Source organism: Lutzomyia longipalpis, chromosome 4, assembly GCF_024334085.1.
Source record: "Lutzomyia longipalpis isolate SR_M1_2022 chromosome 4, ASM2433408v1".
Lineage (NCBI taxonomy): Eukaryota > Metazoa > Arthropoda > Insecta > Diptera > Psychodidae > Lutzomyia > Lutzomyia longipalpis.
Genome location: NC_074710.1, coordinates 11,708,283 through 11,721,477, shown reverse-complemented (window position 1 = coordinate 11,721,477; position 13,195 = coordinate 11,708,283). Strand labels below are relative to the sequence as shown.

The 13,195-nt window shown below is 32.6% G+C and overlaps 1 protein-coding gene across 1 annotated transcript in view; it reads left to right on the top strand.

The window, feature by feature from the left end:
- Window positions 1-9,720, top strand: part of LOC129794509 (uncharacterized) — a 57,555-nt gene extending 47,835 nt beyond the window's left edge. The window contains exons 6-8 of the mRNA XM_055835261.1: window positions 1,128-1,297; window positions 6,321-7,288; window positions 7,652-9,720. Coding sequence (XP_055691236.1) covers window positions 1,128-1,297; window positions 6,321-7,288; window positions 7,652-7,874 — 1,361 coding nt within the window. The 3' untranslated portion in view covers window positions 7,875-9,720. The remainder of the gene's footprint in view (window positions 1-1,127; window positions 1,298-6,320; window positions 7,289-7,651) is intronic.
- The last annotated feature ends 3,475 nt before the right edge of the window (window positions 9,721-13,195 follow it).

Sequence of the window (13,195 nt, the reverse complement as noted above, 5' to 3'; positions counted from 1 at the left end):
CTAATTAGCTTTAGAGCAGAGTAAACATATAGGTATTGGGACGTATTTTGCGACCAAGAAATCCTTGAAATCGTTGAAATTTTTGTATCAATTTACTGAATAGGACAAATTGTATTTTTTTTAATTCAAAACTAAATCATAAGTTAGAAAAAAATAACTGATCTTAGAAACTTAAAAAAATATAATGCAAAAACCGAACTTTCGAGATTCTTTTGACTTTTCTTTTAGAAGCATTTCAAGTTCTTCAAATATAACTCTTTTATTTAATGAATTAAAAAAAAAACTTTATTATAGCAATTAAGAAAACACTTGCATTGCTAACTTGTTCTGAAATATCAGAATCTTCAAAAAGCTTTTCCAAAACTGACTTAAAATTTTAAGCCTGACTGAGTAGTGAATTATGTCCTTTATTTTATTTAATTTTTTATTATTTAATTATATTTTAGTTTATTTCTTTTTATTTTTTTCAATTTTATTTTAAAAATTTTAAGTTAGGCTTAAAAAAACTGACTCAAAACTTTAAGATCGACTTAAAAGTCAACTTAAAATTTTAAACCCGACTGAGTAGTGAATTCCGCACAAAGTATGATGGGCAAATCCGGGTTAAGAATATTTTTTTTCTTTAAAGCTCCTCTGCCGAATTACTAAAATAAAAAAAAACTTAATTCATTCACAAGCTTTACTCTTAACCCTATCGCGCCCACGTGAAACATAGAAATATTCTCAAATAACATTTCTCAGTCAGAACGTCTTCTTTGGCCTAATTTACGTTTATTTTTACGCATTTCTAATTTTGAAAAACAATTAAATTATGAAAAACTCATTTAATATCAATACAATAATATTCCTTTTATTTTTAACAGTGAATTTTCTCATTTGGCAGCAACTGCCAGTGAGTCTCAGGATTAACAAGCTATTACTGCTGTAGTTTAAAAAATAATTCTGCTTTGAAGGCTGTGAAGTTAACAAGAGTAACAGACAAATAAGTTTCCAGATCCCACCCACTTGGACATATTAAACATAAATATATGTATATGTACCTCCCCCGTTCTCTCTCAATAGAGCACATAAAATAACTTTCATGCAATATAATGGTCCGTTGGTGCATTTATTTATTCTTTTTTCAGGTGAGAAACCGTATGTCTGCACGTGGGAGGGCTGCGTGTGGCGCTTTGCGAGGTCAGACGAACTCACGCGCCACTACCGGAAGCACACGGGTCTCCGGCCATTCTGCTGCAAGATGTGCACCCGCTCCTTCAGTCGCTCAGATCACCTGGCCCTGCACATGCGACGCCACTAACCCGGGTCTACCGTGTGATTTTCTTGCCACCGCGGTTGTTGCGCAGACTTCTTCGCACAGCCACTCTTTTTTTTTTTGTTTGTTTCTTTAGCTCCTTCACTGCAAATCTCTACGTTCATCTGATGGCTAATTTGTCTGCCATGTTTTGACTGCCGGGGTACAGATCTTAGATGCGATACCCAGATAGAAGTGATCGTGTGTGTGGGAATAAAAGAGATTTGCAGGAAGTGTGCCATTCCGAAGGGGACAATATCAAGGTCCCTACCACAACATGGGGCAGTTTTGGAGAGCCAGTACGCATGCAATGTAAAAATCCCAATTTATATTATAATTAAGATTGTTAATTTTGTGTCTGATGTGCCAGATGTTGCATTTGGCTTGACAATCTCTCATTGATTTACTTAAAAAAAAAATGATCAAGACAAAATGGTTACATGGGGCATTAATTTAAATTATTTCTTTACATGTTTTATGTTTTATGATTTTTTTTTATGAACACCACTCAAAGACAAAGTATTTGCTGCAAAATTGAGAAGAATCTAATTGATTTTATTGAGTGATGATGGTATAATGAAATAATAAGAAAAAGAAATGAATAATAAATTCGCATAATATTTAAGCCAGTTTATGGGGCCAGTAATGAATTGTACAATAAATTATTTATTTAGAGAGAGAGAGCGAAAGTGTGAAAGAGATAGAGTGAAGAAATGCAATATTTTTTTTAAACCAGTGAAATCTTATGGTCAGTTTTTTATACACGGAAAAATATTCCTTTTTTTTATAATTGAATAATCTCGCGATAAACTCTCCAATGATTTGTAAGAAATCTTTTCATTTTTTTTCTCGTAGTGAAACCTTTTTTTTCATGTCGTATTTTATTTTATAAGTGTAGGTAGGTTTTTTTTTAATAGAGCAAGAAACACTAGTTGCAATATTTTTTTCTCCTTTACTTTGAAACTCAATCTAATAATCGTATAATCTTATAAGATCCTATTTAATTTTTATATTGCCGTATTAAGTCGTATTAATTAATAAAATCTCAGTTTGGAGAAGCAATAAAATATAACGTCCAATTAATTCAAGTAAATGGGAGGTTGTACTTGAAATTAAGTGGATTAACTAATGTTTTATTATATCAATTTTCTCTCCCAAAAATAGCGAGAGAAGAGTGGAAAAAATGAGGGAGAGAGAGAGAAAAAATAATTTAGCAGAACGACAAATTGGTTGAATACGCCGTGGAATTTAATATTGTTGAATGCAATAAATCTCACTAGTTAATGCGAATGTTTAATAGATAAAATATGAAATAATATATTTCAATTAAATGTATACAGTTCGATTTATGGGTAAAATGTCCTCGACTTGAACAAACTCTAATTCCCAATTAAATATTATTATTATTCAATTTACGATTTTAAGTCAATCTCATGTTACCTCTCCTTTAACATGCACACACAGGGCTCACCAAAAGAGTTTGCAATGAAAAAAACTGATGGAATAATCAAAATAATAAGCCATACCTACACAAAAACTGGATTAAAAAACATTTAATGTTAGAAAAGAAACGTCAAACGTTAGAATGAAAAACTATTGAATGTCAAACATTCAGTCCTATTCTGCAATAAAGAAATCATTGAAATCCTTTTAACTTTGTTTTGAAATTTCACTGATTTCAAAGATTTCTTAGTTGCAGAATACGACCCATTAAATGTTAAACGTCTTGAAATAGAAACCCTAAAAGTGACATAAGAGTATCAAATGTCTCAAAATAAATTGTTATTGAAGAAAAGAAACGTCAAACGTTTGAGAAGTAAAATTAACCTTAACACATTGAGAATAAAACTGGTAATTGCTGCCAATTCGACTTTTTTGAACCGTTAAGGTATAAAATCTATCCAACTTATCTTATTACTGCAAATTTGTCGAAAGAAAATCTGGAAAAACGTTTTCCCTAAGATGGAATTTTAAGGTGAAAGTTTGAGGTTAGAAATTTGTATCCTTCGAGTGTTAAATGTTAGGAAAAGATGTGAAACATTCGAAGAAAAAACCTCCCAAACGAGAGAATAAATGTCAAATGTTAGAAGAGAAATGTCAATCGATAGAAAAGCTCTTCAAATTCCACAAATAAATTGTCAAAATCTGCCAATTTTATTTAAATGTAATAACCGTTCTTTACTTTGAATGCAAATAATAGCATAAATGCCTTATTTATTCCAATAAATGTCGAATAGATTCAGTTTGAGAACTTTTCACAAGAAATTAAAAGAATATTGGTTCAGGAATAACTTTTGTAGACGATTTAAAATATTTGAAATATTTTTTAAAAAAATTTACAACATTTAAAAAAAAAGATTTTAGGAACAGAAAACTAAAAAAAATGACCGAATTAAGCCACATCTTATATTCCATTATTTGTTCTTATTCAAACTAAAAAAAAAGGTCTTCAATATAAAAAAATACTTTAAAATCATTGCACTTTCTTTGGGTAGCCCTGTGATGTTACACATTGGAGGTACATACATATAAAATTTTGTATGAAAAGAAAAAATATGATTTACTATTTTCCTAAATAAATAAGTAAATAAAATATGGTGCTAAAATGAGAATTTTCCCATGAAACTCCTTTCTAATTCCAATTAATATTATATTTAATTTAAAAAAAGAAAATTATATATAGAAATATAACTCTTTTCCTTTAATTTTTTTCTTTGGTATTAATGTAAATAGAGACGCGATATAAATACCTTTTTAAAGCTGCCTTGTGATATTTTTTAAATTAATTAATTGCCCTGATGAAAAATTCAATATGAATAATAAATTTATCGATGAGGCGTTAAAAAAAGACACGAAGAACGTAAAAAGGTGATTAAGCTGAGAGCTTTTTTTTTGGCACTAAAATTGGAAAGCTTCTCACTCATAAACCCATCAGAGAGATAAATTAATCTAATTAAAATACACGTCTCAATTTGAGGATCGTTTTTTTTTCTTTGACTTTGCTTAACTCACCTTTTGAGACGCGCACAGTGTAAAAAAGCTTTTTCATAGCGCTCATTTTGCAATATAATGTATTATTTTTTGATCTTTGATGATTTCTGAGAGTGCTTCTGGTAATTGCCCTCACGATATTGTTTTACCTTTTTCTTTTTTTTTTCAACATTGCCAAGGGTGTTGAAAAAGATACATAACACACAACATCAGCGGTTTAACCATCGCATATTATATTAGAAAAAAAATCAACGAGATTGATTGATTTTTCCATACGCAGACAAATCTCTCGTGGAGAATAATTAATTGCAATAAATCGGTTAAGTAATAATTTGGTCAAACAACAAAAAAAAATCGGATCATAATTTTTAATTCATGAGATTAATTAGGTAGAACATACTTCTTTTTATTGAAATTTATACGCAACCTGTAATGCAGATGTTCTTTTTTGTGCAAAAGTAATGGAACTGAAAATAAAAATTTGAAAATTCTGAATATTTTTCAAATTGTTTATTCTTTGTCGTGATTATATTTGTACCACTGTGAATGTAGTAAAGGAGTCTATTCACATTTGTATGTATGATGAGTTCTTTGAAAAATACGCATTAAACAAATAAAATCTTTTACGAGATGAAAAACGCGTAAAAAGTCAAAAAACTTTTAATTTTTCACTAAAATTTGATGGTGACAGGTTTATTAAAATGAAATGGACAACCACACCATGATGGTAATTACAAGAATAAATTATTCAATAAATTAAAATTTCCAATTTGTAAATAAGATTAATGAGTAAAAAATATTTCCAAGAAAAAAGAAAAATTAAAAATTTCCATTAAAGCTTATTTGAGAATTAAAGATTTGTTTTTATTCAAAATGAACTCAAAAATCGCTGGTAATAGTTCTAAAGTTTCCTTATTATTGGACTATCTTTCAGGGCGATAAAATATTATAGCACTGAGGTTATTTTTTTTTTTTTACAAATCTTTATGAAAACTAATTTAGAGAGCCTGATATTCAAAAAAATCCATCTGATTTTTTTTAAACTAATTATATTTAAAAAGAGGAATATTTTTAGCTTTTTCTCGTCCGAAACGTATTTTTCAAAAAGATCATTAGGTACATAGAATCAGCTTCACTGTTAAATTCTTTTTTGTATTCTTTAAAACGAATAATAAAAAACGGACAGTTCCATTATTCTATAAAAAAAAATCTACAAATCTTCAATGTATTTTATTTAAAAAGAATTATATTTTATGTAAGATATTTGTCCTATACTTTATGTATAAATTGATATTATTTTTATATATTTTTTAGAATCTCTTGTGTACATGTTGATTTTACAATATATAAATACGATAATGTAGAAATAATTTGAATTTTGTTTTGATTTCCCATTTATTACGTACACACGAAGGAGTCTATTCAGTTTTGCTCCTTGCTGTCCCTTTAGTTCAGATCACTGCCGCAACTTCAGTTAAAATCATGATTTAAATTAAATAAATAAACTCTTTGCTTTGACACTTTCCCCTATAATCCAAAGCTTTATACAAAAGACTGCAAAATTCAGTTGGTAACATAGACAACTATGGATAGTACATTAGCGCCATAAGTTAGGCAAATTGCATTTCCAATGCATTTTTCAAAATAGAAAAGATCGTTGTACGATCACCTCATTCTTCCATTTATTTTTCCTAGAAGAACAAACTCCTCCTATTTTGTTTAACTAAAAGAGAGCTTCTTAAAATTCTTCTTTGAATCTAACAGGATCGTAAGAAAAATTCTGCATTTTGCAAAAAAAAAATGCTCGATCATGATGTTTGGTGCAATGAGAGGAATTTAACGATCAACCAAACCATCAGCGGAAGTTGTAAAAATTTGTCTTTATGCACATACTTTTGCTGCTGAGAGATATTTAATTATTTCAGCATGCAAAGATCGTTTTTTTTTTCTCTTCGTGAGCGGAGAAGTTTTGGGCGTTCCTCCCACGATCCAATGAGATCTTTCCGCATTTGGGTTTAGGGGAAAATTCCCGGAGTTGTGCGCACATTTCCCTGAGAGTGTTGTGGGTTGTAACTGTTGGCGGTGGGAAGAGGAGACTTCGTGGATATTCGGAATGGGTATGTGGCAGCATCCTTCAGTTGTGCGTCGGGCATCTCTGTGTGATGATCTGTGCGTGATGGCACACACGCGTGCTTTCTCACCCAAAGTCATCTTGGACATTAGTCACGATCACCAAGTTAACATCCATCATCAGCCACAGTATATATCACCGGGACAAATGGGCTATCCCGATGGACCTTTCCCGCAACCAATTAAAATGGAAGTTTCCGAATATGATGGGGAGGAAATTCTCCGGGGGCCACCGTATCCGGACAAGGAGAACAACTACATGCCCACCCTCTTCGATGGGGCTCCTCCGTGTGAATATCAATTTGTACGAAGTGAAAATCCCGACTTATCCGCCATTCCTACAGTCCTACCACCCATTGCAACGCGAAAACGTCGCGAGAGCTGCGAAGATTCCTTCCAGGATACCTACAGACCCATCAAGAGGACACGCTACGATGCGCCAGATGGGCAATCAGGGCAATTTATGGATGGATCCTACGAACCAAAGTACTACCCCACACAGGATTACTACCAAACGGAAATGCCATTCACAATGAAGGAAATCCTGCAGGATGGCAAATCACCCGCCGTGGAGGGATTCGATCTACCAATGCTGGAGGCGGAAGATGAGCTTGAAACAAAGTCAACAGACAGCAAAACCTCAATGTGCGGAAGTTCATCGTCTGGGAAGCGGTCACGAAAGCCCCGAAGACGGAAGAAACCCACAAAGGAGTCGAGCTTTGCTGAACTCCAAACCCAGAGGGTCATGGCGAATGTGAGGGAGCGCCAGAGGACACAAAATCTTAATGAAGCCTTCGCCTCACTACGTAAGATCATTCCAACAATGCCAAGCGATAAGCTGAGCAAAATTCAAACCCTCAAATTAGCAGCAAAGTGAGTAACTTATTTTTTTTTATAATTTTCCAATTTTCTTAGAAACTTTGAAAGTTTTTAGGAATTTTTTTAAAAACATTTTGTGGTTCAGAAAAGTCTCGAAATTCCCACCTCTGTGCAGCATCTGATGGGAATTCCGCTCTGGAAATCCCTTTGACCCTCTGATTTATTGGTTTTCTCACATCTTTTGAATATATACTTTACCGTCTCTACCTGACCTCTACCCTTCGCACCTTTCGTGCAAGAAATAGGAAAAAAAAAGAATTTCTCTACGGGGTTTTCCCGTATTTTTGCGTGCCCAAATGTGTGGCAGGTTGTGCGCCACAAAAATAAATAAATAAATCTTTCCACCTCCTTTTTCAGGTACATCGAGTTCCTTTTTAAAATTCTCTCCAACAAGGAGATCTGCCTGCGGACACTGGAGGAGAGGATTAATCAGGGAAGTACAGCACAGTCCACCGAAGGACTTAAGCCAGTCTTTAGTGGGGCCGATGGAGCAAATAGTGGGGTGATTGCCCATGAAAAACTCAGTTTAATGTTCAGTGTGTGGCGGATGGACTGTGATTGGAATCAAGGAAAAATGTAAACCATCCAAAGAAAAATCCAAACAAAGGAAAAAAACAAAAAAAAACGTTAAAAAATTTCGCGTGCGTGAAAAACAGTGAATGAGTGATAAATGGATGTGGTTCAGTGTACAGCAGCCGTCGGGAATTATTGAATTTTTGCATCAATTCTTCAAGATGCTACAACCTAATCCTGGATGTCATTGGAAGCTTCAAAAGATGATAACGTAAGAAAATTTATGTTTAATTTTTCAAGGATCCCAGGATTTTTTATTATTATAAGAAAGCTTCAATAAAAAGCTTTTACTTTTTATTTAAAATAAAAACTTACTTAGAATTAAAGAAAATCATTCCGATTACACAAAATATATTCACAAAGTCATAGTTTTAGGATTAAGATTGCAAATGTAGGTATGTAGGTATTATATAGGAGAAGTCTTCTAAAATATATTATAAATAATAACTGTACAAAAATGAATATTATACATATTTGTTAGAAAATATCGGTTTATTTTTTAAAGAGAATTTGATGCATTTGTAGGAAGTTTGATCGCGGATTTTTTAATTTAAAATATATAAAAAATTAAGGATAATTTTCCGTGATATACATACGTGGAAGTCTAGCAGGTTTTTTTTTTTAAATAAAAGTTGAAGATTTTTTGAAGTCAAGTTTGGAGTAAAGCTTAAGGTTCTATGAAACGTTTAAGATCTCTCCTAATTTTTTTTTGAACATTTTATCGAACTTTGATTTTCATAAAAGTACAATTCAAAACTCATTACATAAAAGCTGTGTATATAAGAAACACAACTAATTGATTAAATTAAAATAAGCAATTCAATAATTTTAGGGAAGAGTAGGGAAAAAATACTCAATGGTTTAGAAAAAGGTAAAATTATCAGGTAATTATCCTGATGTATTTTCAAAATGGCCGCCATCTTCTTTTTTCCATAATGGGGTTTTTCAGCCCCATATTTAGTATTGTTTGGTTAAATTTTTCTTCACCAAATCGATTAATAATGCATTAAAGCACATTTTTTGAGTCAGAGGTGGTGAAAAAATCTGGTGGCCATCTTGAAAAATGTTAAAAGTATCATATTTCCCAGCAATATCTATTTACGTGATACTAGAGCTTTTCTTCAAATTATTATTTTCTTTTCATGGAGATTTTTCTTCTCTTTCTTCTCCTCAAATTAATGTCAAATTGAAAACCAATTTGTCTTGCGTACTTGTAATAAATTCTCTTAACCAAAAAAAAAAACTCGAATCAATATATTAATTTTAGTAAAAAGGTAGTACAGTATACAGCGAAAAGGACGCTATTGATAATTTATAGAAAGAAAAAAACACCAAATTAAAGGAAAACTTTTTACTCAAATTAAGACCTCAAGTTTTGTTTTAGCAAAACAATAAAATATTCTTCAATTTTCACTGTAGTACCTACAGATCTCAATGACGGAAACGGAAGAATTTAGTATAAACGATAACTTGATTTAACTTGGCTCTCTCATAAATCAAAGATCGGGAAATGTAATAAAAATTTTTGGAAGCAAAACGAACTCATTTTTTGTAGTTAGAATCTTTAAATTTTATACAAATACTTTCTAAAGAACATTAAGAACATTAGTCGCTAACCTTATGCTCTTTAGTTGGAAAAGTAAGCCTGTTTTGCTAAAGCTCCCAACTACATAAGACCCTTAAAATTACCTTTTTTCGGACTATAAAAAAAACTCCTCGTAATGAAACTTTTGCACTCAAATTCTCATTAAAAAAAAATGTTTATATTCTGTAAAATAGAACACTATCTTTAAGAAATAAAAGTCACAATGTGGTGATAAGGAAAATGTGTATAAAATAAAAGAAATATTGTAAGAAATTAAAAAGAAAAATCCTTTCTTCCTGCCGTGTTTGTCCCCTTTGTGCTTCTGAGAAATCCTCCCCATTTTGGTTTTTCTCTGCGTGTCTATTATAAAATAAAAAATTTCCGGCCTGCAGATTTTATGGGAAAGCAGGCAAGACAAGCTCATATACGCACACCAAAGAGGGAATATTGGCGTCACAAGCCACTGAAGAAAAGTCACTGGAGCGTCGAGAAAAGTGCAAAAGAATCGGGATAGGGAATACTTTTTTCTCCATTTTTTTTTCAGGGAGACAGTTGTTTGCATATGTATAATTTTTCCTCGTCACTTCGAGGAGGAACGAAAAAAAAATAGAAGACAAGCTCCGTGGCAATTTTTCGGGTGATCTCTGTGAAGTGATCTTCCCTCCGTGATCTTCTTCGTTTGGCATCGAGAGAGTGGTGTGCGCAAAAAAACCCCTCCATAGTCATATAAGAAAAATCTTCAACGCTTGGTGGCATCAACTCAGGATATGGAGCAATTATAAAGCAAAAGAAAGAAAGCTAAAAAATGAGCAAAAACAAAAACCAAAGACAAGTGTTTTGTATTTGGGAATTTTTATGCGAAAAAAACCTAAAAGATCTTTTTTTCCGCTCACATTCAGCATCACTGTTTCAAGAGAAGACCGCTTCTTTATTGCAAAAGGATCTTTTTTCTTGAAGAGTTTTTCCAAGAAATCATCCCTTTTTGCGCAAAATAAATATACCACCCGCTTGGGAGCTTTTCCCAAAAAGAGAGAGAGATGCGCAAAGAGATCCTGACGATCTTTCATCATCATCCACCACACCATTTTGGTGCCGTTGAAGAAAATTTTATTCAATATTTTCCACCGGGGAGGCACACATAGAGGCTTAATTCAAAGCAGATCACATTGTATTACGGGTTGAGCATTAAAACTGACACTAATGACTGTTTTATTGTGCATAACACAACAAATCTTCGGCATCTTCCGTGCTTTTGCTTCTCAATGGCCATTTTGTGTCTTAATATCTTCATCTCGAAATAACATTTTAGTGTTTTTGCTGTGACGACGAAGCCCCCCTCCCCCCCCCCCCCCCCGCCCGTAAAGGCATGGCAAAACTTTGCGCGAAGAATGCCAGAAGAATCAATTCCTATGTAGGAAAAATGTCATCAATTGGGGTGAATAGATAAAGGCAAGAAAAGGGTTAAATTGAGACACCTAATAGTTCGAGAAAATTCTTTTAAATAAACTTAATAATGGGTCGTACTCAGCAACCAAGAAATCCTTGAAATCTTGAAATATCAGTACAAAATTTTAAAAATTTGAAGAATTTATTGGTCACTGAATAGGACCTAATAAATAGATTTTATTTATTAATTCAATATAATGATCATAAAGCAAAGATAAGTAATTGAGCAACAATTTCCCATCTTTCATTAGGATATGCTCAGATGAGCGGGTAAAGATTTATTTAAAAATTCAATCAATGACGTCACTTTTGTGCGTTTTGTCGCTTAAACCTTTGGGGGATTTTTCTGGCCACCGTGGCCAATAATTTTTTTTTCTAAATCGTCACAGAATTTGAATCTATTGAATTGAAAAAAGTTTTCTATTTAGCTAGAAAACATTTTATTTTTTAACCCAATGAAAGATTGATTTTTCTAACCTCAAAATTTTGACCTTTATTTTTTCTCTAAAAGAAAATCTTTTTCAAGGTTTCCAAGGATTTAAAAAAAAATTAAAGACAAAGTTTTGAGGTTAGTAACATCGATCCTCCAAGGGTTAAAATTAAAAGCATTGAGCATTCTTATTAATGATTGATTGATGATTTTTCCTATATTAGAAATTGAAGGAAATCCTTTTTCTTTTCCAACCTGGTTGATCCTATTCACCCAAGTTAAAACTCTACCTCGAAATCTCAATTAACTATAGAAAAAAAATTATCGCAAAGAAGTCAATGAGAATTTAGAATTTCTTGCAATAAACCAGGCGTCTCCATCAAACTCTGAGTCATAATAACGTCTATGTGAAACAACCAGGCGTCTCCATCACAATAATACATAATCAGGATTTTTCTCACCTATCCATTCGCGAAAGGAGGAGAGAATTTTTTCATCAATAAATCTTTTGTGAAATTTTCAGAAAAATATGTAGAATTCCATTGCAATTTCCCTGCAAGCTTTCCCTGTTCGTCCTTTGATCTAACTCACTTACTTGGCAATTACATCATTTTCATCACTTTCAGAACAAAAATTATGAGGAGACTTTTATGACATTCTCTCACCCAACACGGCAGAGAGAGAGATATTTCTGCCTTTTGGACGCATTTTCCTCCCCGATGTGATTTGACTAATTCATTGTGAAGTTCCTCATACTTTCATTCACAACGACACTTCGTGTTGTGCCATGAATTTCCCACTGAATTAGCATCATCGTAAAGAAAGCATCTCTGCGTCCACGTGATCATTCATATCAATTAGAGGAAATTCTGGGGAAGAGATGACTTTTCTGGGTGATAAATAAATCTCTTTCCGACACCACTTGGAAAGGATTTTTTATTTTAAATTTTATTGAGAAAAATATAAAGAAAAACACCTCAAAGATTTTTAATTTAGGGACTCTTCTTTCATTTACCAGAGATGATAAATTTATCCACCAAAGTATAAACTAATAAGATTATTAATTTTGTATTTTTTTTCTTCATTTGTGTGGGATATTTCATTGGCGGCCTAATCAAATTAGCTCAACTGTGTGAATGATGTGAGAGAAAAAATATATTCCAGTTTAATCGTGTGATATAGCAATGCGATATAAACAGATTTTCCTGGAAAATCCCCTCAGCTTTCCCATTGCTATATATCTCGCATTATATATGTATGGTGTTTGAGTAAATGCACGAGAAAACTAACGAAACGAGAAAAGAGAGACTAAACAAAAACTGCGATGTGATCATCAAAAGTGATTTATGACTTTGATGTTCTCTCTCCCAACCAGAAAGGTTTTTCATTTTTCTCAACTTACTTTCCTCCCCCGCCCCCTCTCCGTCATCTCCTTCCCCCTTTACCCACAGCAGTTGCCGCAGTTTCATATATAATTTTTTCTTGCACTCTTCGGGGATGTCTTTTGTGTGTTTCTGTGTCATTTTTACCACAATTAAAGATGAATTATTGTACCCCCGGAGTCATTTTAGTTGGAAGAAGAAGCTACGGAAAAGGGTAAAAGAAAAATCACGAGAAAGTTCTTCGGTGCCCTTTCATCAGCTCAGCAATACTGTGAGTGTGACAAATTTCGGGGATTTCGTAAAACACGTGTTTGCGCCACTGCGCGTTATTCGATACCAGAAATTTAACATTTTTATTGCTGTTCCTTTTACCACGAATTTTCCACGCAATCTTGGAAAATAAAGTAAAAAAAAATCATGTTTATTTTGCAGAAAAAAAGCTCTTACAATAATTTTATATAGGAATTGTCTAAAGTTTCGCATAT